The sequence below is a fragment of the Heterocephalus glaber genome, unplaced genomic scaffold (assembly GCF_053883595.1).
Source record: "Heterocephalus glaber isolate CG9 unplaced genomic scaffold, H.glaber_assembly_v1.0 deba00001429, whole genome shotgun sequence".
NCBI classification, from domain to species: domain Eukaryota; kingdom Metazoa; phylum Chordata; class Mammalia; order Rodentia; family Bathyergidae; genus Heterocephalus; species Heterocephalus glaber.
Genome location: NW_028258294.1, coordinates 35,110,802 through 35,136,879, shown reverse-complemented (window position 1 = coordinate 35,136,879; position 26,078 = coordinate 35,110,802). Strand labels below are relative to the sequence as shown.

General features: G+C 48.9%; 3 protein-coding genes across 5 annotated transcripts; 2 read left to right on the top strand and 1 right to left on the bottom strand.

Annotated features, from left to right (window-relative positions):
* Nucleotides 1-493: 493 nt before the first annotated feature.
* On the top strand, nucleotides 494-5,669 carry Mfrp (membrane frizzled-related protein). 2 transcript variants are annotated; one of them, XM_004856798.4, is made up of 13 exons: nucleotides 495-851; nucleotides 938-1,037; nucleotides 1,149-1,262; nucleotides 1,387-1,524; nucleotides 1,660-1,873; nucleotides 2,362-2,492; nucleotides 2,618-2,743; nucleotides 2,983-3,059; nucleotides 3,390-3,538; nucleotides 3,890-4,020; nucleotides 4,152-4,283; nucleotides 4,868-4,995; nucleotides 5,090-5,669. In XM_004856798.4, exons 1-13 carry the CDS (start codon nucleotides 801-803, stop codon nucleotides 5,312-5,314), a joined length of 1,716 nt encoding a protein of 571 aa, XP_004856855.1. In that variant the 5' UTR covers nucleotides 495-800; the 3' UTR covers nucleotides 5,315-5,669. The 2 variants fall into 2 exon arrangements, 1 of the variants encoding a protein (XP_004856855.1); XR_002386775.2 differs by lacking the exon at nucleotides 4,152-4,283 and having other exon boundaries at nucleotides 494-851; nucleotides 4,284-4,995; nucleotides 5,090-5,107.
* Nucleotides 5,670-5,952: 283 nt separating this feature from the next.
* C1qtnf5 (C1q and TNF related 5) lies at nucleotides 5,953-7,943 on the top strand. 2 transcript variants are annotated; one of them, XM_013076560.3, is made up of 3 exons: nucleotides 5,953-6,146; nucleotides 6,431-6,687; nucleotides 7,105-7,943. In XM_013076560.3, exons 2-3 carry the CDS (start codon nucleotides 6,474-6,476, stop codon nucleotides 7,620-7,622), a joined length of 732 nt encoding a protein of 243 aa, XP_012932014.1. In that variant the 5' UTR covers nucleotides 5,953-6,146; nucleotides 6,431-6,473; the 3' UTR covers nucleotides 7,623-7,943. The 2 variants fall into 2 exon arrangements, with proteins under 2 accessions (XP_012932014.1, XP_021093409.1); XM_021237750.2 differs by having other exon boundaries at nucleotides 6,052-6,146; nucleotides 6,463-6,687.
* Nucleotides 7,944-9,198: 1,255 nt separating this feature from the next.
* Nucleotides 9,199-12,036, bottom strand: Rnf26 (ring finger protein 26). The gene has a single exon (XM_004856797.4). The coding sequence runs from the start codon at nucleotides 11,393-11,395 to the stop codon at nucleotides 10,094-10,096; it is 1,302 nt and encodes a 433-aa protein (XP_004856854.1). The 5' UTR covers nucleotides 11,396-12,036; the 3' UTR covers nucleotides 9,199-10,093.
* Nucleotides 12,037-26,078: the final 14,042 nt, after the last annotated feature.

Genomic DNA, 26,078 nt, shown 5'->3' with positions numbered 1-26,078 from the left:
GGCTGAGATTTCCGAGAGGTCATCACCCATGGAGAAACAGGCATGAAGTGATCTCATCTGCAGTGAAGGCTTTCTGCCTTGTAACAGCAGACAGTAGGGACAGCCAGGCTCTTCACTCACTCTGTCCAATGTCTTGGGCACCTTCTCTTCTCTGTCCTTACTCCTGCAGGCTTAGAGATCCTAGGGATGGATACCAAACCCCTGAATCTCACTCATTGCTCTTCCTATAATGGCTTCTTTTTTTTCCGGGTCACACAGTTCACACAGGCTTGGCTAATGCCCCCTTCACCCAGATGAAGAGGACCACTGGGCAGCTGGCTTTGTCCAAGGCCCTTAAGATGCACAGACCTCAGCGCACAGACCCTACAACAAGCTTCTCTCTCTTTCTCACACTACCTCAGGCTCCCTGATACCTGCAAAGCAACCTCATGTTCTCCTCCCTCCCAGCACCCCCAGAAGCTCTCTCAGTACCTTGGGTGAGGAAGAAGGGAGTGACAAGCTCCCCTGGTCCCTTCCCCCTCACAGCCACTGCCTGTGCCTTTAAGAACTGCCACCCAGTGCCAGAATCTTAACCTCAGCACCCTCAGCTGAGTTGGATTAAGGGACTATTTCGTGCTTTTATGAATTCTTTCTGGCTGCTACCCTTCCTCCACACAGAAACAGAGTGGCAAGGAGCCCCAACAGGTCTGCAGAGGGTAGGCCTTTCCCTTCGGGAGTAGCTCCTTTGTGACCAGGGAGTGGGCCCTTGGGGGTCTTGGACTGTCACTGAAACTCCAGAGAGCCATGCAGAGCCCTTGGCCATGAAGAACTCAGATGTAATCCTCTGCACAGAGGTGACAGAATTGAGCAAGGTAAGGGCCACACAGAACCACTGTCCCAAGACCCAGTGTCCCCAGTAGACACACTTGCCCTCAGCTCTCAATCTTCTACCCCCCAGACTGAGTTCTGCAATCCTGCTTTCGAGCCCGAAGCAGGACCACCTTGTTCTCCTGCAGCCTTCCAGAAAGATGCTTGCAGCGTCCGAGCTGCCTGGCACGGTAACCATCTCAGGGGTGACCTGGGCATAGGATAGGGGCCCAGGAACTGAGGACAGTGTGAGGGATGCCCAAGGGAAGAGGCTCTCCAAAGCCCACCGTGCCTGCCCACAGGCCGGCGTCCCCAAAGGATGCAGCTGGACTGCCACTTCTCTTGGCTCTGCGTCTTCCTGCTCATCCTTCTGGTGCTCTTGCTGCTCGGGTTGCTGGTGGCCATCGTCCTGGTCCGTAAGTACCTGAGGGCTGCTGGGGAAGAGAACCTTAGACTAGGACTCCATGGCCATGAGCCACTCTCCCCATGCCCAGGGATCCAGCACCTCTGAATGCTGCTTCTCCATCCTCCTGCCCCCAGAGATGCAGGCTGTACCCCCATCTGGGGCCACCGAGAGCCCACGGCCCATCATCGGCACCACCCCTACCAGAACCACCACCACCTCCCCAGCAACTACACAGCAGCAGGAGGCAGGCATGAGCCCCCCACACCAGGCCTGTGAGTACTAAGGACTCCTCTTCCAGAGAACTCCTAAGATAGCAGCAGAAGGGAAGGATGCCAGAGAGAGACACAGTGGGGAAATAAATGACATCCTTCCTTTTGACCTCTGAACTCTTGCCCCTATCTCTGCAGTCTGTGGGGGCCTCCTTCCTGGCCCAAGAGGCTTCTTCAGCAGCCCCAACTACCCAGACCCTTACCCACCCAACACCCACTGTGTGTGGCATATCCAGGTGGCCACAGACCACACAATACAGCTCAAGATTGAAGCTCTCAGCATGGAAAGTGTGGCCTCCTGTCTTTTTGATCGCTTGGAGATCTCCCCAGAACCTGATGGCCCCCTCCTCAGGTGGGTTCCCCTACCTCGGGGAGATCCCTCACCCTTTCAGAAGGACAGAACCAGGAAGCTGCAGCAGAAAGGCTAGACTGGGCTCCTACTCTGCCACCACCTCACTGGGTGACCTAGGGAAGTACACGTCCCCTCTCTGACCTCAGTTTCCTAATCTGTAAAATTGAGCTCCTGCCTATCTTTCCTGTTAACAAGTGCTATAGGGCTAGATGTGCAGGGGGTGGGAAGATCCAAGCTCCCTAGGAAATTAAGGGAGCCTTTCTGACCATATTGACCCCACTCCAGGGGTTGGGTTGAGGAAACAGAGTCGCAGGCCCTAGGCAAGCTCCCCTCTGGCTGGCCCTGAGCTTGGGACCCCCTTCACTACTCCCAACCTGGCTTCTTTTTTTTCCTTTTGGTACTGGGGATGGAACTCACTACCTTGCACTTGCAAGGCAGGCACAGTGCCACTGAGCTAAATCCCCAGCCCTCAACCTGGCTTCTTCCAGGGTCTGTGGGAGGGTACCTCCTCCCACGCTCAACACCAATGCCAGCCACCTCCGGGTGGCCTTCGTCTCTGACAGCAGTGTAGAAGCATCTGGTTTCCAAGCCTGGTACCAGGCTGTAGCCCTTGGGCATGGTAAGTGACTTCCTGCCATCTCCCAGATGCCTGTGGCCTGTTTACTTCCTTCCCCTCCACCACTCCCAGTACTGCCAACTAGAGAGGAGACTGGGAGGTTTCTGATCCCAAATGCCCACCCTCAGGGAGTTGTGCCCAGGATGAGTTCTCCTGTGACCAGCTCATCTGTCTGCTACCTGAATCAGTGTGTGATGGTTTTGCCAACTGTGCAGATGGTAGTGACGAAGCCAACTGCAGTTCCAAGCTCTCTGGTATGGGCCCCACCTGGTGCAGGGAGGGTACCATCTTCAGGTATCTGATCCAGGTTTCAACTGGACTCCCAGCTCAGGTCCAGCCCCAAACCTCAGAGTTCCCAACAGCATTCCCTGCCTGGTCATTCTTTTGACCCAGAATTTGTATACCCATAGGCCTGGCCAAAACTCCTACCGCCAGCCCCACCAAGTGGAGGCCCAAGTCCTGGCCACTCACGAGCCCTTCCATTTCTCTACAGGGTGTGGGGGGAACCTGACTGGGCTCCAGGGCACCTTTTCTACTCCTAACCACCTGCAGCAGTACCCTCAGCAACAGGTAAGTGCAGTGCCTCAGGGGACTGCTGTGGCACACATGGAAATATCACAGCACCCAGGCTAGTGATGCAGGAACAGCATAGTAGATACTGCCTTGTACTTGGGAAGGTCGGAGATCAAGCAGGCCAGCAGGGAACATTATTAAGTATCTACTGTGTACCCAGTTACCCATGCTGGGTAACTCATCCATCTCTGAGACCAGAACTTCAAAGGGCCTTCCTACCTTAAGAGCCCCTGATGATGGGGTTAGGTGAGCAGTGGCCAGCTGGAGGCCCAGCTTGGGACAGGAGAAGGACCCCATGGAATTATTCCATCCGTGTCCCCCCCTCAGCTTTGTACCTGGCATATCTCAGTGCCTGCGGGACATGGCATAGAACTACAGTTCCTCAACTTAAGCCTGGATGCACAGGATGGGTGCAAGTTTGACTACGTGGAGGTGTATGAGGCCAGCAGTTCAGGAGCCCTCAGCCTCCTGGGCAGGTATGGAGCCAGGGAAGGGAGTAAGGCCAGCCCCATCCTCAGAAGTCTGACTTAATGGCCCTCTCTCCAGGAGGCCCTTCCATAATCCTCTCCCCGCCCAAATTCTGCCACCCTGTGGGGCCATTGAGACCTTCCCCACAAAGCCATCCTGATTTTTCCCATCTCAAGTGACTCAAGTGCTAACAGTTTAACATCTTCTCTACTGAATATGTGGGTCCCTCTCACCAGAAGCTAAGTTCCGTGAGTCAGTGACTATGTCTCTCCTCACCCCTGGACAGCTAGGCACCCAGCTCAAAGCCCCAGCATTTGGCCAGGGAGCCCATGCCCAGGACAACTCTCTGTTCTGGGCAGGTTCTGTGGAGCAGAGCCACCCTCCTGCCTCGTCTCCTCAAGCCAGGAACTGGCTGTGTTCTTCAGGACAGAACATGGCTTCAGCAATGGGGGCTTCTCAGCCAGCTACCGGGCATTGAATGCCACAGAGAGTAGGTGCCCCTGGGTGGGTGGGTGTGGGCAGCAGAGGAACAGAGATGGGCTCTGGACTTGGTCAAGGCACATGGAGGACAGTGGAGGAGAGGCATGTCCCAGGCTACCGCCATGCCCCCTGTGCCTACAGACCCCTGTGGGCCCAGAGAGTTCTTCTGCCAGGATGGAGGGTGTAGGGATCTGCAGTGGATTTGTGACTTGTGGAGAGGCTGTGCAGATGGCAGCAAGGACAACTGCAGCAGCCCCGTGTTTCCACCCCCAGGTGAGGAGCCTGCCCCTGACAACCCGAACAAGGCCCACGGGCCCAGGCAAACTGAATGTCCAACTCACAGAAACCCTGCCAAGCACACTGCCCAACATCCCCTGCCCTCCTCCCTGATTGGTCCAGGGAGCCAGCTGGACCTCACTTCTGACTCGGGGCCACTTCACAGAGTCCTAGAGAGACTTTCAGCTGGAGGGGCAGTGGTAATTAGTGTCACCTCAGAGTGACATGGGACTCTGGGAATCAATGATTGGGGCTTCTTACATACAGAGTCTCTCCACACCTCACTTCAGAGAGGAAGGTGAGATTTTTTTACCTGAAAAAAGAAAAAGATTCTTCCAGAACTTTCCCTGCATATGTGGGTGCTTCATGTTCCCTGAAATCAAAGAGGTTCCTTCATGACCCCCAGGGCTGGCGAATGATGCTTGGAGCAGGCTCATGAGGATGCAGCAGGTGTATACTGCATCTCTCCTTGCTATCTCCTCGGGTTCTCACAACCACTCTTGTCTGACCCAGTGACAGCAAGAGCCTAGAGCACTGAAGTGGCTCATCCCCACAGTGATCCTCCTCTCCCATCCCTGCAGTGCTGGTCTGTGAACCCATCCAGGTAGAGATGTGTACGGGTCTGAGCTACAACACCACAGCCTTCCCGAATATCTGGGTGGGCATGGCCACCCAGGATGAAGTGATCGATATCCTCAGAGGCTACAAGGTGCTGGAGCAGAGGCAGAGACCAGGAGGGAGGCCACAGAAAAGGGAGGGAGTCCGAGGAACAGGTAGCTGAGGCCAACCTCTTCCTCCTACAGAGCCTGACAAGTCTTCCCTGCTACCAGAATTTCCGGAGGCTCCTCTGTGGGTTGCTCGTGCCTCGCTGCACCCCACTAGGCAGCATCCTTCCCCCTTGCAGGTCTGTCTGCCACGAGGCAGAGCGCCAGTGTCAGTCTGGCCTGGCCCAACTGGGCACCCCTTGGCCCTTCAACTGCAACAGGCTGCCTGAGGCAGCTGGCCTGGAGACGTGTGCCCAGCCCTGACCTGAAGCCGGCCCTGTCCTCTGCCTGCCCGGCCTCCTTTGCCAATGCGGGTGGGCAGGGAGGGAGCAAAGGAAGAGGGACCTTTGCTGGGGACTCTGCACATCCCCCCCTAGGAGGCCCCAGGGAGGAGGAGGATGAGCCCCCACCCCCAGCTTAATGGAACGCTCCCACCCTCACCTCTTTCCTGCCCCTTTATTTGCCAGAGGGGCCATAGGGGCGCCATTGGACAATCTACAGTTTCCCATCGGAGTCTCTGACCCAGATTTCCCCTCTTCTGCCTTCCCCTTTTCCGTCTGCCTTTTCAAGTTCTGTCACCTGCGCTTCAGCTTTCACATTTAGTCACAAGCTGTAGTGAATGCCTACTGATGTGGCAGGCCCTGTTCTAAGCCTGGGTCCAGCTGGCTCTCTGCTGGTCCAGTTGTCCCCAGCTAGAGTCTTGTCCCTGGCCTCTGTCAGTGCACCATCTCTCCCTCCCGCCTCTGGGAATAGGAGGAGCCCTGAGTGTCTCACGGTTCAGCCTCTCTGTGCCCAGCTCAAGCCTTCCTCCCCCTCATCTCTCCCCCCAAATTTTGGCCGCCCGCCGGGCGACACCACGAGTTATTTCCCTGCTATTTCCCGGCCGGGAGCCCTGAACAACTGGTTTCCTCTGGAGTCTGGGAGGAACGGAGTCGGCAGGGAGCGAACCAGGGCAGCACCAGGGGAGGAGAAGGGGAGGGGGTGATCAGCTGGGGAGAAGTTCGGGGGCGGGAGCAGGACCAGCTGGAGGGTCCCGACAGGGCAGCGCCCCAAAGGAGGCCAATCGAGAGCTCCAGTAGCCGGGAGCCGGGCGGGGGTGAGTCTGGCGCAGGGGGTGGGGTGGAGTGGAGGAGGGGGCTGCGGGACTTCTGGGCGCCGGCTGGGTTGGGCAGGGCGTCAGGGCCGGCCTCTCCTTTCCCTCTGGCCTGTGCCCCCGGGCTCGGGGGTCTAAGGCGCCCATGGCTTCACCCCCTCGCGCGGCTGAATCGGCTTGGGATTCCAGGGAGTGGCAGGGGTGGGAACCGGCGGTGCTGCACCGGGGTGGGGAGCGAGGCGTCCCCGGGATTCTGGGTCCCGATTCCAGCCCTGCCCGCCCCACAGACTTCGAGAGGACTCTGGCGTTTGGGCTCCAGGTGCCAGTACCATGAGGCTGCTCTTCGCCCTGCTACTTCTGGGCCTGGCGTTCGGCTCGGCCCCGCTGGACGACAACAAGATCCCCAGCCTGTGCCGGGGACACCCCGGCCTTCCAGGCACGCCTGGCCACCACGGAAGCCAGGGCCTGCCCGGACGCGACGGACGCGACGGACGCGACGGTGCGCCTGGCGCTCCGGGAGAGAAAGGAGAGGGTGGGAGGCCGGGTAAGAAAGCACCTTCGACGCGGTCCCTGGAATCCCCGGTCCTCCTGCTCCAGTTCTCGGGTGGCCTCCGGGTTTGTAGGGTTCGGAGCTCCCGCCAGGGGGCGCTGCCCTCCCCCTTTCCCCTCCCCTCCATCCCACCATCCGAGGGGCACAGGCGAGATAGGGGGTGGGGAGTGACTCAGCCCGAACTCTGGGGACCCTCTTTGCCCAGCCCCCCAGATCTGTCCCAAGCCCTGTAGGAAGCGGGGACAAAGTACCTTGGAAGAGGGAGGCACTTACCCCAGGAGGTGGTGTCTGGGAGGGCTTAGAGACGACGGGAGGGGAGGGGGTTCTTGTGGAGGCGCCCTTCTCCACCCCGCTGTGCAGCGGCTCAGCGGCTCTCTGCACCCTCACCCTAACCGTGCCGTTCCCGCGCAGGACTGCCGGGGCCACGCGGGGAGCCCGGGCCGCGAGGAGAGGCGGGCCCCGTGGGGGCAGCTGGACCTGCCGGGGAGTGCTCCGTGCCCCCGCGCTCCGCCTTCAGCGCCAAGCGCTCGGAGAGCCGGGTGCCACCGCCGACAGACGCGCCCCTGCCCTTTGACCGCGTACTGGTGAACGAGCAGGGACATTACGACCCCGCCACCGGCAAGTTCACCTGCCAGGTGCCCGGACTCTACTACTTCGCCGTCCACGCCACCGTCTATCGGGCCAGCTTGCAGTTCGATCTGGTCAAGAACGGCGAGTCCATCGCCTCTTTCTTCCAGTTTTTCGGGGGGTGGCCCAAGCCAGCCTCGCTCTCGGGGGGTGCCATGGTGAGGCTGGAGCCCGAGGACCAGGTGTGGGTGCAGGTGGGCGTGGGTGATTACCCTGGCATCTATGCAAGCATCAAGACCGACAGCACCTTCTCTGGATTTCTCGTCTACTCCGACTGGCACAGCTCTCCAGTCTTCGCCTAGTGCTCGCTGGCTCCTAGAGGAGGAGGGTCCACAGTGACCCCACATCCAGGAGGGCTGGCCCCCTGCAATATTGTGAATGACTAGAGAAGTGGAGTAGGGGGTCCCTCGGTCCTGCTGCCAGCAAAGCAGCATGAGGCTGTATTTCTGCCCCAGACAGGAGCGTACTGTGCTGCAAGCGTGGGTCCCCGGCTGCTCAGTCCAGGACTCCAAGGTGGGGTGCTCTCCTCCCGGTCCTCCGCTTCCTCTTTCCTCTTCCATCCCTCCTCTCCCAGGGCCGGCCCTTTACTCAGATTCCCTCAATAAATCTAAAAAACCCTCCTACTGGCTTCAGCCTTTCATGAGATGCTGTTTCTGAGGATCGCAGCAGGGGTGCACAGGCAGAAAGGGGAATGGAACCACGAGGCACAGGATACACATTTCTAACTCAACAGATGCTTGTCCTAAGTAGTTCCTGAGATGGCCACAAGGGGCCACGCCAGCTCCAGAATGCAGCAACTGGGAATTTCTGGGGGTGGTTAGGAGAAAGGGTATTAAAATCTGCCAAAGGAATTCCAGATGGGGGTGGAGGGAAAGGGGGTCCTTTGCTCCCAGCTCAGGAAGTTTATCTAACCTCATAAAATGTTTATGCCACATTAAACAGAGACTAGAAGGAGCTAAGTTTCCCCTTGCTCAGCTCCCTGACCAGGGCTCAGGAAGGGGAGAAAGAGCCGCCCCTCCCCTCGCCGTGCGGGACACAGCCTGGGTGGGCTGAGCCACAGATTTCCTCGAGGCTCACCTCCTGTGCCACCTCCTGATCCCAGCCTGCCCTCAACCCAACCTAATACCAATAAACTCAGCTTTGTCTCTGTGCTCAGCCTCTCAACCTGAGTTCTTCAGGACCAATCCTTCCCGGTTCCAAACAGTCCCTTGCCAGGTGTGGTGGCACATCCCTGTAATCCCACCACTTGGGAGGCTGAGGCTGGTTCAAGGCCAGCCTGAACTACACAGTAAAACTGTCTCAAAAAAAACAAGTATAAACCAAATGACAGTCCCAGGCATTGTCCTCCTCGATGTAACATATAATTATGGGGAGGTGCCCCTCCTCTTGGTCATGTGAGGGCAGCTTTGATCAATGGGGCCTGGGCCCCAAGGGCACCAGATAGGCCTCAGGCGTCCTGGGCGCCAGCTCCCTGCTCCCCACCAGGTCCGTTGGCCATTCTCCAGCCCTTCAGTGACCGGCTCGGTGCCAAAAGACACAAAGACAAGCACCAGCTCCTACAGGGATCAGAGGGTAGACTGGACTCTAAGTCCCGTCCTGTAAAGGTGGACTCCAGAGTCAAGAAATTCACATTCTGCTCCACAAGCAAATAATTAGTGAGGGTGAGGGGACACGGAGACTTGGAGAAGGCTTTTCCAGAGCCGTGATGACAAGGACAAAACGGAGGGGGTAAGAGCTAACCCAGCCCTGCCTGGCACGGACTCTCCCCTTGCCACAGCACTCTCCGGAGACCACACTTCTACTGTTAAATCCAGCAGGATTCAAAGACCCTGCTGCCAGGCCTGTAACTTGACCAGCTGCCCACAGAGACACACACAGTCAGAGCTGGCAACCTAACTTTATTCATCAGAAAATGGGCAGATGGACCCCCCAGGGAGGTGTGTGCCCCTAGGCCCTGGCTCCTTCTACTTGGACCCTAGTGAAATATGCCCTCCCCAATGCCAAGGAGAGACAAAGAAAGGAATCCCACTATCTTATGTGAGGCGGGGAGTAGAAATCTGGTCAACTCTCCTAAGGCTCCCAGTGGAGGTTGGGCACCCCAGAATACATGGTCCCAAAGCCAGGTGGAGATGCGCCCTCCACCAACAGGGGTAAATGCCCAACCCCAGCTTTTTGATCAGATTGGGAGGGAGCCTTCTAAGATTATGAGAGGCAGAAGTGGCTCTACGGGCACCTGAGAGATTCTACCCTCAAACCCAGGAGAGCCGAGGGGTTCTGGCTGAACACAGAGGTTCAAGATCATTCCAAGGCCCATGAGTCGCCAAAATACCCAAATGACACTGGTGTGCTGTGGCTGCAAAAGCTGAGGCAGTGGGCAGGAGGGGGAAGGAGGCAGGGAAAGAACCTACAAACCCCCAACAGAAAAGCCAGAAGCAGAGAAGGGCCGGCCCCAGAGGCTGGCGGCTGATTGGGGCTTGGGTTGGCCGGAGGAGAGCACAGCCAGCGGTGTCAGGGCCCTTGCATAGTGACATACTCACCACCCCCAGCATTACAGGGACCCACCAGGAACAGAGAACTATGTTACCCTGGCCCCCTAGATGCAGTCTTCCAGACTGTCCCACATGCAACAAGTCCTGGATGTATGGCTTGAGGCCTGGCAAGAAGCCATGGGGGCAAGAGGGGATTCAGGACAGGACCAGAGGTGAGGTGCTGATGCTGTCCTAGCACAGGTGCCTGCATGGAGCATGGAGGGTGGCGGGCAGGGAGAGCATCTTCAGAGGTAGACATTGAGAGTCTGTAGGATGCCCCGGCGGCAGAGCGGGCAGTTGCGGTGGTAGATGGGGTGACGCATGAGGATTTCAGTGCAGGCCTGGCACAGGCACAGGTGTCGGCAGGGGAGGAGCAGCACAGTCTTGCTCTGGTCCTGGCAGATGACACACTTCTTCCGCTCCTCTTGCTCCTTCAGCAACTTCCATGGGTCTTGCCCAGCTGTAGCCTCCTCCTCATTGAGCCTCTCCCGGCCCCGGGCAGGTGTTGCTCTGATGATCCTGACCACCTCCTCTTCTGCCTCTGATCTGGGGACTCCTTCAGGAAGAGTGTCTTGTCCCGGGACCCTGGCCAAGAACACCCTCCTAGGGCCACCTTGGGGAGCCCCAGGTGCCCCACCTCGGTTCAGCCAGCTTGCCAGCTGGAGGCTGCGACTCCAGACTCTGCGCCAGGCTTCTAATCCTAGCGCTAGGCGAGAGAGCCGAACAACATCCTCTCGGAGCCGGTGATAGGATGGCCGGGCATGGAGCTGACTGAGTGCTCGGGTGGCCAGCCTCAGTGTGAGGTCCGGGTGCAACACAGTCACAGTCACTGCCAGCACACAAGCCAGCAAAGCCAGACCTGTGAGATTGACAAGCACAAAGCTGGCCAGGAGGCGGGCAGCTGTGGCCAACAGCTCCAGTACTAGTTGGCAGGGGGTCCAAAGGAGGATGGCCATGGCCACAGCACTGCTGGAAATGTGGGCTAAGAAAGCAGCCACAATGTCCGTCATCCTCCACAGAGGTCCCATCACCACATCCCACAGGGCCAGTACCAGGGAGAAGAGGTTCTGTGTGCCAATGAGGCAGATGTTGACCAGACTGTTGATCACATAGGCCACCAGGCTCATGGCAATGGCACAGATGTCACAGGCCTGGTGCAGCAAAGCATGGCCGCAGGAGACCACATTGAGGACACCCCGGTGCAGGATCTCACGGCTCCGCAGAGCCCCATGGGAAGCCAAGTGCCCAAGGAGCTTTAGGCTCTCCAGGCCGGAGTAGCAGCTGTAGAGCAGGGTACACAAGGCCTGCAAGCCTCCAAAGGTGAACCTTACCAAAGCTTCAATCAAGGCCAGCAGTGAAAGCACAACACCACGGCCCAAGTGCAGAAGACTGGTCAGTACCGTGTGCGGCAGGTTGTAGATGAAGGCCAGGAGCCAGGCCAGGGAAGCCAGGAGGGAGGACACCAGCAGGAAGTTGAGATCCAACACAAAGGTCAGCATGTCCAGCACCAGGCCCACCCCGTTCACTACCAGGTACACAGCCTCCATGATAGGGCTATGGAGGCTAGTCCAAAAAGGAAGGCTGGCTCTTGAATTGAGGGTGCTGTCAAGGTTGTCAATATTTCAGGGAGTCAAGGATTCATCTGGAAGGAAAGTGAACAGTCTCTAACCCAGGGAGTTAGATGTAAGGAAGAAGTGGACTGGAGTCTTCCTAGAGGCAAAGGGGGTCAGGCGTCGCTCCAAGAGTACTGGTTTTGAAAGAGGGCTGGTTAGAAGGCAAGAGACCCAACATCTCTAAAATGAAGGCGAGCCTGAGCTGGAAGAGAGAACTCTGCCTTGGAGGCCTGGTGTTGCGTACCACGGCCAAGTAAAGGGTCAGACCTGGATGAGAACCGGAATGGGTGAGATGGGATCTCGCCGGGGCCAGGGCCGGGGCCGGGGCCGGGGCCGGGGCCGGGGCCGGGGCCGGGGCCGGGTGGGGGCGACGCAAGCTGGGCGAGGGCTCGCTGTCCAGCTACGCCGGCGCCCCTGTCCCCGCCCGGCCCCCGTCCTCCTGCTCGCGGTGCTAGGCGCCCAAAGAGGGAGCGGGAGAGGGAATCAGCTTCAGCAAACCCCAAACGCGACCTCCTCTCCTCTGGGCGCCGCCATCTTGTGTGCGAAGAGGTGGAGCAAGAGGCGGGACAAGGCGGAGAGGAACGACGACCTCCGGCCAATCGGTGAGAACTAAATACAGGAACGTCGAGCTCTCATTGGTCCGTTTGAACGGCGCCCTAACAGATGTACTTACAAAGGTGAGGATTTATTGAAATCTCCGCCCCTTTGAAGCGGTGATTGGTCTGTTGACGGACAGGATCGGATACTCCCTCCTGGTTCCGCCCCCAAAAGAGAGCCAATCTGGGAGGCCGCTACATTTGGAGGCTGTTCTATTTTTCTGGCGGTGGAAAATGAGTTTGTTGGGTTCAGGTTGAAGGCCAACGCCTCTAGGCTGGGCCTTAAGAGGGTGTCGTCTTCACATCCTACTCAGACCTTCTGCCTCTTCCTCTTCTTATTCATTTATCCTATCATTGGGCCGGGGATTTAGCTCAGTGGTTCTGCCGCCTGCCTCGCAAGCGCAAGGTCCCGAGTTCGATCCCCAGTACAAAAAAAAAAATTTATACTCTCATTTATTGCGCTCCTGCAGGGCTTGGGGTTACGGAAACCATTTAAGATACCACCTCCCAAGCAGTTCTCATGGTGAAGCAGAGTGATACAAGACTCCCAAATTGCCATTCCACACTTTGCTCATAGGCAAGAGGATTGCCAAGTTTGAGTACAGCTTCCGCAACTTAGTGACTTTGCGAGACCCTGTCCTAAAATAAAAAATAAAAATGGCAGAGAATCTAACTCGAGGTGAAGGTCTTGGATTCAATACCACTGCATCATGGGAGAAAAACAAATTATTTTTTTTCAAAAGTGTAATAAGCTGGGTACAGTGGTGCCCAGTAGCTGGAACTACTCAAAAGGCTGAGGCAGGAGGATACTTTGAACCAAGGAGTTTGAGACCAGCCTGGGGAACATAGCAAGGTCCACATCTCAAGAAAAAACAAAAGTTTATTTTATTTTTTTTAATGTGATGATGTCAATATTGATATATTATCATTAACTAAAGTCCATAGTTTACATTACAGTTCCTTTATATTGTACTTTTTAATTTAATTTATTTATTTTGCCAGGCATGGTGGCACACCCCTGTAAACCCAGCACTTGGGAGGGTGAGGCAGGAGGATCACCACGAGTTTGAGACCAGCCTGAGCTACATATTGAGTTCAAGACCAGCCTGAACTACATAGCAAGACCCTGTCTCAAAAAACAAACAAATAAAAACTTAATTTTCTTATTTTGCAGTTCTGGGGATGGAGCCCAGGGCCTCCTGCATGTTAGGCAAATGCTCTACCACTGAGCTGCACCCCAAACCCATGTTGTCCACTGTGTAGGTTTTGACACATGTGTGATGACATGTACAAACGTGTACTATTACAGTGTCACACAAGACATCTCACTGTCTCTATCTCACTCTCCTCTCAAACTTCTGGCAACCCTTGAGGGTTTCCTCCCATAGTTATGCCTTTTTCAGATGTCATATAGTTAGGTCACACAGTACACAGCCTTTTCAGATAAGCTTCTTTCACTTAATAAGGATTTAAGTTTCTTCCACATCCATTCATGGCTTAGTAGCTCTTTTTTCTGCTGAATAATATTCCACTGTGGGATTTAGTTAGCCATTCATTTACTGAAAGAAATCCTGGTTGCTTCCAAATTTGGACAATCATTAATAAGGTTCCTGTTATGATTTATATGTTTTTGGTTTGTTGTTTTTTTTTTGGTACCAGGGATCAAACTCGGGTCCTTGTGCTTGCAAGGCAAACGCCAAAACCACTGAGCTAAATCCCTGGCCCTATGATTTATATCTGGATGTCCCCCCAAGCCTCATGTAATCATAGGAGAACTTTGGGGAGGTGATTGGATCATGGGTGTGCGGTTAGGTGGTGGGACCTGGTCAGAAGAGGGAGGTCCTTGGTGGAGTGGCCTGAAAGGGTGTGTCTCCCTGCCTGGCTCCTCCCTTCGTGCTGGCTTCTTCCCCAGCACCATGAGATGAGCAGCTTTTCCTCCACCAAAAACTCTGCCATGCCATCCTGCCTTGGAGCCATCTGACCACAGACTTAAACATGAGCCAAAATAAACCACTACTTCCTTAAGTTGTGGGTGTCTGGTATTTTGTCCCAGCAATGAGGAATGTGACTAAGACAGTTGTTATAAGCATTTGTGCGGACATATTTTCAACTCATCTGGGTAAATACCACCAAGGAGCACAACTGCTAGGTTGTAAGTATGGGAAGTGTTGAATTTTTTAATTTTTTTTTTTTTTTTGGTACCAGGGATCGAACTCAGGACCTTGTGCTTGAGAGGCAGGCGGCGGAACCACTGAGAGAACCCTCCACCTGGAAGTGTTGAATTTTGTAAGAAGTTTTCCAACTGTCTTCCATAGTGGCTGTGCCACTTTGCATTCCCAACACTCTCAAGTGAGACTTCATGTTGTTCCACATTCTCCCCAGCGATTGTATCAGTGTTTTGGATTCTGGCCATTTTAATAGGTGTGTAGTGTATCTCATTATTGTTTTAATTTGCATTTCCCTCATGACCTGTGAGAATTCTTTCTTTCTTTTTTATATCTGTCTGTCTCTTGCCCTCCTCTTCCTCTTTCATCCCACTTTCTTGTGCAGGATAGCCTGAAACTTCTGGGCTTAAGATAGTCTCCTGACTCAGCCTCCCAGTAGCTGGAACTACAGGCACAAGTCACCATGCACAGCTGGAGCATCTTTCCATATGCTTATTTGCCACCTATACATCTTCTTTGGTAATATGTCTGTCAAAGCCTTTGGCCCATTATTACTTTATTTTTTCAGGATGTCAAGGTTGGGAGTGTAGCTCAGTAGCACAGCATTTGCCTAGCAGACATGAAGCCCTGGGCTTAATCTGCAGCACCACACACAGATGCAAAGGTACAGATAAACAAATAGACAAGGAGGGAGGCCTCTTTATGGTTGGACACTGGCTGATATTTACAAAGGATGCTAGAGATGAAAATCTCCCTTTGACAGCCATCATGTTAGTCAGCTTTATGTGACTATGACACAGTACCTAGGATAATCAGTTAAACTTAAAGAGGAAGCCTTTAGTCCATGACCACTTGACTCTGTTGCTTTTGGGCCTGTGGTGAGGCAGGATGTCACAGCAGGAGCACACATGGAAGAGAAAGCTACTCAGCTCCTGGAGGCCAGGAATCAAAAGAAGCAGGAAGGGGCTGGAGTCCCAATATCCACTTCAAGGCCATGCCTTAATGACCACTAGGCCTGCTAAAGATGCCACCACCTCTCAGTAGTTCCCCAGCCTGGGGGACTTTAACACATGGCCCAAATAACACATAGTCCAAATCCAAACTCTAGCAACCTTCATAGTAAAGTTTTCTTGTGTTTTGCAGTGCTGGGGAATCAAACCCAGGGCCTTGCACATGCTAGGCAAGTACTCTCTCACTGAGTCAAATCCCCAATCTGAAATTAATTTTTTTGTGTAAAACAGTAAGTCAGCAACTTACTTGCGTTGCAAACTTTCACAGATATGAATGGACCTCTCCTGAAATTAATTTTTTAAAGATCTGAACAATACCCACTCAGGAAAAATCAATTAATTTGGCATTAAAAGAAAAAGAATGTGGATACAAACTCACACAGAACATTGCAGTAAGCTCCAGACCTTCAACTAAATCCTTCAATCTCCAGTGTGTAGTCAGACCCTCTGGACTCTTCTTTATCCAACACTGTGGGTGGCCACTGTCAAAGACAAAGAGCTTTTGGGCTCAGAAACAAGTAGATGTGTTTTAAACAAGGTGCCCATAATCATTAATCCTCACAACCACCCATAAAGTAGGTAAAGAAAGCACCATCATTCTCACTTTACAGATGAAGAATCTGAGGCCCAGAGAGCTGTTGTAGCTTGCCAAGGGTGACACAACAGTGAATTGCTGGAGGACTTCCAGAAAAATGGTGGAGTGGTGAGCAGCAGAGAAAGAGCCTCTCCAAGATTTGGTGTCCTGAAACTGGAATATAGCATCATGAGGAGGAGAAGGAGGAAAGTGGGTCACCGGGACCTAGGAAAGATCTGAAGCAAGCACTGAAGTCCAGGGGAGAGCAAACATAGAGACTTCAACAAAAAGGAGGAAGGTTCCAGGTGGCACTTTCTCCCAGAGCACAGACTCACAGGATAGGAAGGATAAGTAGAACATGCAGATGCACAGTGACTACTGTCAACTCCAGAGGCCTCCACAGAGATACACACCAGTGGAATGGAGCAGTGGACACAGACTGCAGTGGCTGGTGAATTATTCAGGTTCAAATGTCACCCAGGAGACGGCAATTGGCAGATAGCCATTTTAGAGAGGGGCCAACTGAGCTCGGAACTCAGAACAGTTATGCGCTGGCTCCATCTAGTGGCTCCCAGTGTCACAGTGAGGGTGCCAAGTTCAAATTGGCAGGAGGTCAGGGAACAGAGTTCAAGCCTGCAGGAGGCACACAGATTGTTGCAGGCTCAATAAATCCAGTTCCAGCCTCATAGCCAGAAACCAGCCTGAAATTCAGGGAAACTAAAGGTGCAGGCTTGCTGGGATTATCCAGTACCCTGCCATAAAGCTATAGCTGGCTTGCCAGGATTAATCAACTCAGATCTGGACTCTGTCTGCCCATGTTGTCTTGCCAGTGACTGCAGACACACCTTGAATTGGACTTTTTTGTTTCTTTTTTTTTCTTATTTTCTTTTCTTTTTACTCTTATCTCATTTTTGTTCTTGTTTTGTTTTTTATTGATTATTTTTTCTTGTCTTTATATGAGTGTGAACATGGTTTCTAGATTTTTTTGTTGTTGTTCTGTTCTGGTTTTTATTTCTTACTTCCTTCTTCCCCTCCTGTATTCTTCACCAGTTTCTCAAAGTTTGCCTGATCTTTCTTTGTCCTCCAGCCTTGCTTCTAATCTCTTTCATTTCTTCTATTTCTCTATTTTTTCCCTGTAACCCTTTTTAAGTTTTCTCCCCTAAGGGTAAAATTGCCATAGTAAGGGTTTATTTATTGCATACAATTTTCTGGTTCATTGTAGATTTTGTTATATAAGCACAAATCTAGTTCATATGGTTAAAGGTGGAAAATTAATAGTTAACACAGTTTGTCATTTTCTAGGCTGTGTTTGATGCCATTGTGGTTGCTGATTGTACTATTTTAGCTATGGTGACAGAATTTTGCTAATCAGTTGTTCTTCCTGGTATACCAAGACTGAGATTCCTAAAGGTCTTAAAAAATACTATACACCAGTGCCAAAGAACCAGATGCTGGGCCAAGTAGACAGAAACTTGTCATCCCCAATAAATTGAAGACATAGGATCCTGTAACAGACTTAAAAACCTAGCCAGGCATGGTGGTACACACCTGTAGTCCCAGCACTGAGGCAGGAGGATTTCTGCGAGTTTGAGGTCAGCCTAGGCTACATAGTGAGTTCACGGCCAGCCTGAACTGTATAGCAAGACCCCTTTCTCAAAAAAAAAAAAAAATACAATGATACAGACTCAAAACACAAAAGCAGCTACACCTGGAAGACATCTCTGAGAAGTAGTCATTTCCTACGAGTTCTGAATACAGGCAATAAAGCTATTCACCATAAGCAATTTACAACCATCAACCCAGGAATTAAACTAAAAAAAAAAACAAACTAGAAAATGAGAAGACACTTAAACAAGATGCAACCTTCCCCAAGACTTTCAGCTCACCAAAGGCAAACCGAGTGGGCAATGAGGTGGAACAATTTGAAAGCCACCCACCTGGACTCTCTGAAATGGTAACAGTGGAAGTAACAAAGCAAATTAATAAGGTTCTAGAAGGCCGGGGATTTAGTTCAGTGGTTCTGCTACCTGCCTCGCAAGCAGAAAGACCCAAGTTTGATCCCCAGCACCAAAAAAAAAAAAAAAAGGTTCTAGAAACAATCAAAGCAGAAATAATTTCTCAGATAACTACAGAGATAATGACCATAATGAAAGACAGGGTTAGTGACTCTAGAGTGGATACAGATTTTTTTAAAAAATAGAGGAGCTCAGGAGAATTATGGAAACCATGAACACCCACCACAGAAAAGAAATGGAATCCATGAAACAGATTCAAACAGATAATCAGGAGATTAAAAATTCCCGGGAAAGTATACACAGCAAAATGAGCTAATGTGAGGATAGTATATCAGATATAGAAGACAGGATTGTGGTTAGCGATCATGAAAAGACAGATTTCTTAAAAATAGCAAGGGACCACAAAAAAATCAATCTAACAGCTGCTAGATGATGCAAAGAAGAATAACAGATTGATTAGAGTTAATAACAGGTTGACTAGAGTCAAAGAAAAAAGCAGGAGATAGTAAAAATAACATTTTAAAAACCTGTTCACAGAAGTAATGGCAGAAAACTTCCCAAGTATGAAAAAAGAATTTGAGCTACAGATACAAGAGGAATATACAATTCCAATTAGCAATGATCAAAAAAACCCTCACCAATGCATATAATAATCAAGATTCCAGAAATTCAACACAAGAGCAGAATATTAAAAGCTTAGAGAAAAGAAACAAATCACCTATAAAGGACAGTCCATCAGAATCACAGCAGACTTCTCAACATAAACATTCAAGTTAAGGAGAGCTTGGAGTGAGGTATTTCAAGCCTTAAAGGAAAACAACCTCCAACTGAGACTGATATACCCCACAAAACTATTTTTTAAAATTGATGGAGAAATAAGATACTTCCATGACAAAGAACACCTGAAGAAATTCATGAACACCAAACCAGCACTCCAAAGTGCTCTGAAGGATATTCTAGAAAGAGATAACAAGGATTAAAACTCCATGAAATCCAACAGAATGAATCTACCAGGCAAGGCAAGAAATTAAACAGCAGAGGAAAGAAGGGAGCCAACAACAGGAAAATAACATGACAGGGATAAGTAAATACATATTAGTTATAACCATCAATGTTAATGATCTCGATTCACCAGTCAAAAGAAACAGACTGGCAGAATGGATCAAGAAGCAAGAACCAACAATATGCTACATACAAGAAACACATTTAATTCAAAAAAAATTTTTAGACTAAAAGTCAAAAGATGGAAAACAATACTCCATGTGACAGGGACCCGGAAAAGAGCAGGGGTAGCTATTCTATTTGCAGACAAAGTGGATTTTGTGCCAAAACTGGTTAAGAGAGACAAAGAAAATCACCAAATCCTTGTAAAAGGAACAATCCAAGAGGAAGAGATAACAATCATAAATATATATGCATCAAATACTAGCACATCCAACTATATAAAACAAATACTAACAAACATGAAAAATCAAATAACGCACTAATACAATTGTAATGGGAGACCTCAATACCTCACTGTCACAAATAGATCAATGGGACAAAAAGAAAATAAAGATATTTCAGAATTGAACCAAACTTTTGAACAAATGGACTTAGTCGATGTCTACAGAGTATTCCATCCACATCAGAATATACATTCTTCTCAGCTGCACGCAAGACATTCTCCAAAATAGACCACATAGTAGCTCAGAGAATGTGCTTAAGTAAATGCAAAGGAACTGAAGTTATCCCATGCATATTATCAGACCATAATGTAATGAAATTGGAAATCAACAGCAAAAGAAACCACAAGAACTTAATAAACACATGGAAATTAAATAATACCCTCCTAAACAATCAATGGGTCACAGATGAAATTAAAGAAGAAATTATACAGTTTCTACAATAAAACAATAATGCCAATACAACATACCAGAACTCACAGAACACAATGAAAATAGTCCTACGAGGGAAATTTATTGTGGTGAATAACCGTATCAGGGAAACAGAGCAGGCTCAAATAAACAACCTAATGTTGAACCTCAAACTTCTAGAAAAAAGAGAACAAATGAGGCCAGAGATCATATGAGGGAGGAAATTATAAAGATCAGAGTAGAAATTAATGCAATGGAGGCTAAGAAAACAATACAAAGAATCAATGAATCGAAGAGTTGGTTCTTTGAAAGATTAAATGAAATTGACAAACCCTCAGCCAACCTTATCAAAAAAAATGAAAGAAAAGACTCAAATCCATGTGATTAGGTACAAAAAGGGTGAACTCTCAACAGATCCTGCAGAAATCCAGAAAATCATCAATACCTACTTTGAGAAACTGTATTCTAAGAAGATGGAAAACACAGAAGAAATGCACACATTCCTAGATACATATAAATTACCAAAACTGAATCAACAAGATATAAAAATTCTAAATAAACCAATATCAGTCAGTGAAATTGAAGATGTAATTTGAAAACTACCAACAACAAAAAAAACACCCAAGCCCTGATGGTTTCACTGCTGAATTCTACAAGACATTTACAGAAGATCTAATCCTCCTACTTGTCAAACTCTTTAATGAAACTGAAAGGGAAGCAATACTTCTAAATTCATTCCTGGAAGGAAGCATTACCCTGATACCAAAGCAAGAGAAGAACCCAACCAAAAAAGAGGACTACAGGCCAAACTCCCTAATGAACATAGATGCAAAAATCCTCAAATAAATACTGGCAAACAGAATGAAGCAAATTATCAGGAATGTTCTACACCATGACCAGAAAGATTCATCCCAGGGATGCAGGGATAGTTCAACATATACAAATCTATAAATGTAACACACCAAAAATAAATAAATAAATGTAATATACCATATTAACATGGCCACGGACAAAAACCGTATGATCCTCTCAATAGATGTAGAAAAAATGTTTGACAAGGTCTAACACACATTCATGATTTTAAAAAAAACCTACAGAAAATTAGAATAGATGGTCTTTATCTCAATCTGATAAGAGCCATCTATGAGAAACCAACAGCCAACAAACATCATACTAAATGGACAAAAACTGAAATCTTTCACTCTAAAATCAGGAACAAGACAAGGATGTCCACTGCCACCACTCTTATTCAATATAGTTCTGGAAATATTAGCCAAAGCAATTACACAAGAGAAAGAAATAAAAGGAATAAGGATAGGAAAGGATGAAGTTAAATTATTATCATTTGAGGATGGCATGATACTTACATAGAAGACCCCAAAAGCTCCACAATAAGACTTCTAGATTTAATAACCAAATTCAGTACTGTAGCTGGATACAAAGTCAGCATTCAAAAATCAATAGCCTTCCTGTACACAAATAACAAACTCACTATGAGAGAAATTAGAGAAACAACACCTTTCATAATGGCATTCCAAAAAATGAAATACCTAGGAATCAATCTAATGAAGAAAGTAGGAGACCTCTACATGGAAAATGACAGTACTCTGAAAAAGAAGATCAAAGAGGATATCAGAAAATGGAAAGATATCCCTTGTTCGCGGGTAGGAAGAACCAATATAGTGAAAATGGGTATACTTCCAAAATTGTTATACAGATTTAATGCATTCTTGATTTTTAAAAATTCCAACAGCAGGGGGCCAGGGATTTAGCTCAGTGGTTCCACCGCCTGCCTTGTAAGCACAAAGACCCGAGTTCGATCCCCGGTAGCCCTCCCCCAAAAAAAATTCCAACAGCATATTTCACAAAATTAGAGAAAACAGGGCAGGGGATGTAGTTCAGTGGTACCACACCTGCCTTGCAAGTCCAATGTCCTGAGTTCAATCTCCAGTACAAAAAAAAAAAAAAATAGAAAACAATCCCAAAATTTATTTGGAACCAGAAGAGACCTAGAATAGCAAAGGCAATTCTGGACAACAAAGGCAACACAGGGAGCATCACAATTCTTGACCTGAAATTATACTACAAAGCTACTGTGATGAAAACAGCATAGGACTGGCAAAAAAAAAAAAAAAAAACAGACCTGAGGATCAATGAAAGAGATAGGAGGGCCGGGGATTTAGCTCAGTGGCTCCGCTGCCTGGCTTGAAAGCACAAGGTCTGGAGTTCAATCCCCGGTTCCAAAAAAAAAGAGATAGGAAGATGCAGAAACAACTCCAGACATATTCAGCCACCTCATCTTTGACAAAGGAGCCAAACACCTTCACTGGAAGAAAGGTAGCGTCTTTAATAAATGGTGCTGGAAAAACTGGTTTTCCACTTGCCAGAGATTAAAACTAGACCCATATCTTTCACCATGCACTAAACTAAACTCGAAATGAATCAAAGATCTAAATATTAAAACAGAAACACTTAATCTGCTGGAAGATAGAATAAATAGAACTCTCAAAGACACTGGTGTAAGCAAAGACTTTATGAACAAAACCCTGATCACCCAGGAAATATCACCAAGAATCAACAACTGGGATCTCTTCTTATTAAAAAGCTTTTGCACAGCAAGAGAAACCACAAACAGAGTGAAGAAAAAACCCACAGTGTGGGGAAAAAACTTTTGACAGCTGTTCCTCAGACAAAGGACTACAATCTAGAATATATAAAGAACTCAGAAAAATCGGGCTTCCTCCCAAATTTAAAGACCCAATTCCAAAATGGACTTTTGAAATGAATAGACACTTCTCAGATGAAGAAGTAGAAATGGCAAATAAATATGTGAAAAAATGTTTAATATCACTGGTCATTCATGAAATGCAAATCAAAACAATGCTGAGATTCCATCTCACTCCAGAAAAAATGGCTGTTATCAAGAAATCTACCAGTAACAAATGCTAACTCTTGGAAACTGCCCAAATGCCCATGAAATGATGAATAAATAAAGAATATATGTTTTTTAAACAATGGAGTATTACTCTGCCATAAAGAAGGATGAGCTGGAGACATTTCTAGCTAAATGGATGCACCTTGAAACCATACCTGTAAGTGAAATAAATTGAATACACATGTTTAAATACCACATTGTTTCTCTGCTGTGAGCAACTGAAAGTGGAAATAAGGACTAAAATGTGCAATAGACGTTGGGAAATGGGAAGAAAATGTTCAAATGAGAATGAGAACACAGGAGGGATTAGAGGGAAAGGAAAGAAGGGACAAGAAAAAAATGAGAGAAAATCCAAGGAAAAAATGGAAACAAAGCTTTTGTACATAAGGAGTGGGGAATGGGAAGAAAAAGAAGAAGCAAGATATACTATGTACTGGTACAAATTCCCTATGATGAATGTTATCATTATGTATAACTAAAATGTACCAATAAATGTATAACTAAAAGAAAAAATATGTGCATTATGGGAAATGTGTTTATGATAACATAATTAAGAATTTTGAGTTGAGCATGGTGGTGCAGACCTATAATCCCTGGACTAATGAGGCTGAGGCAGGAAGTGTTTTAGGCCAGCCAGGGCTAAATAGTTCAAGGTTAGCCTCTACATAGTGAGTTGCTATCTCAAATAAACAAGAAAAAAAGAAAAAAGAACTTTACAATGTTGGGAAAACTGGCTTTACATGTGCAGCAGATTAAACATAGACCCCTATCTGTTGCTATCTACTGAGCTAAAATCAAAATGGATCAAAAATTGGGCCCAGGGATTTAGCTCAGTGGTGCCACCATCTGCCTCAAAAGCACAAGGTCCCGAGTTCGAGCCTTGGTACCAAAAACAAAAAAAGAATCAAAAAATCTAATATTAAATCACAAATAGTTTGGGCCGGGGATTTAGCTCAGTGGTTCCGGAGCCTGCCTTGCAAGCACAAGGTCCCGAGTTCAATCCCTGGTACCAAAAAAACAAATCACAAACAATCTGCTGGAAGATAAAATAGGTAAAACTCTTAAAGGTATAGAAATAGGCAAGGGCTTTCTCATCAGAACCCCAATAGCATAAGAAATAACTCAAAGTTATAATCTATAACTATAGATCCATATATAGAACTATAACATCTATAATTCCAGGACCCGGGAGGCTGAGGCAGGAAGATTGTTGTGAGTTTGAGAACAGCCTGAGCTACATAGTGAGTTCAAGGCCAGCATGAATTACAGAACGAGATTCTGTCTCAATAAATAAATAAATAAATAAACAAACCTCAAGAATCAACAAATGAGATCATGTCACATTATAATCTTCTGCACAGCAAAGGAAACAACCAAGAGAATGAAAAAAGACAACCTACAGAATGGGAAAAAATTTCACCAGCTACTCCTCAAACAGGATTAACATCCAGAATATATAAAAAACTCCAAAAAATTAGACTCCTCCCAAATAAAAGACCCAATAAAAAAATAGGCAACTGGGGCCAGGGATTTAGCTCAGTGGTTCCACCGCCTACCTGGAAAGCACAAGGTCCCGAGTTCGATCCCCAGTACCAAAAAAAATCCAAAAAGTAGGCAACTGGAATGAACAGATGCTTCTCAGAAGAAAAAATACAAGTGGCCAGTAATTCTTTTATTAGCTGTGTAGTACTCCCCAGCGTGGAGTTGATGATGCAAGGGTTTTCTTTAAAGGCCTTCCTTGGTGGTGTGTTCTGTCCCATCTCAAGTTGAACTTAGGAAGGAGAAGCTGCCAAGAAGAGGATCTTGATTGCTGTGGGTGACCTCAGGTTAAAAGAAGGCCCCGCTGTGTGCGGGAAGGAGCCTCCTCAGAAGGGACTGGAGGTCTCTGGCCCCATCATCCAGGGCAAAGGCAGGACCTAGGATGAAATGGAATCTTAGAAAGTAGGGCCTTGGATTCTGTCCCTCTGGAGCCTGAGCTCTTCGTGGATTTTAACTGGCTGGTGATTCTTCCCTTAAAACCATTCACACACACACCCTGTTGCTGTTAATAATGAATTGTGGGCCGGGGGTTTAGCTCAGTGGTATCGCCTTCTGCCTCTCAAGTGCAAGGTCCTGAGTTCCACCCTGGTACCAAAAAAAAAAGAATCGCGGTTTACAAATCTTCCCTAACCAAGCCTCATCCCACGCTGACCCGATTCTTCTCCTGCAGGCTCCTTTCCCAGTGCTGACGGTCCCCAGCGCAGCACACCCCACAGCCCTTTCCCTGGTCCTCACTGTCCGTTCATCCCTTGTCTGGAGGCCCAGGTCCGTCTTCCAGGAAGCCGCTGACCACCATGGGCTGGGTTGAGTACCTCTCCTATCTGCACTCTGGCACTTTGTGTTCTACTTCCCTGTCCCCACCACGACAGTGCATGTCTCCCAAACATCTGGGCTGTGTCCTGTCACACACACACACACACACACACACACACACACACACACACACCCGTTTACTTAACGCCTGTGCTATATTCCAAAGCACAAGCAACATACGGGTCACAGAGAAGGAAACCACTACAATGGCCCCCTCACCCTCCATCCTTCTCCGCCTGTAACCTCTAGTTCTGCTGCGGTGCTGTCATGACTCAGGATGAAGTGGAATGACACCCCAGAGTCTGGCTCCAGCAATTCATCAATCCTGCAGACTTCACCCTCCCAGGGAGATAAAATGAGGTATGATTCAAACTAGGAGCACCAGGGGGCGCTCTCGGGCCAAAAAAATGAGGAAACCATTGTAAACCTAATTCCAATTTCATCACATCATTTTGCCATTGCTCAAGAATCTCCAGTGGCTCCCCATTGCCTAACCTATCTTAAGATCCCAACTATTCCCCCATAACCTAACTCAACCTCATCTGGCCAAGTTCCCCCACGCAAGCACCTTCTACCTTGTTGAATTTCTAGTTAGCGACTGAGTGCTAGTTCTAGTTTTCCATCCAGTACCAACTGTTCATATAAGGTGACATCAAGCCTTGGTGGTATAGCCGAAACTTTCCCAAGGCTTCCAAGTAAACATATAATGGAAATGAAGGCAGAGGGCTTGTTACTCAAATACAATTTCAAGACAAGTTTCCTAGCCTCCCAGCCAACCCAGTCTTCCAGCCAGATGGCTGCTCTGAGACTTCCCATGCAGAGGTTCTGCAGCTGTTGCTGTATGTAGCCTTTCTTCCACTTCCTTCCCTCCCTCTCTGCTTGTACATTTCCCCTGCCTGGAATGACCATTCTTCACTCCTCTCCAGTCTAAACCTGTCTTTCACTGGAGCCTGCACATTCCTAGAAAGACTCTGCTGGCCAGCAGAAGCCCCTGATCTATGCTGGTCCTTCCTCTTCTGAGCCCCTGCTGTACTTCCTGTCTATACTGCAAGATATAATGCACAGGCTTTGGAGCTAGATAACTACTCCTTCCAAGATTAGTTCCTTGGATGAT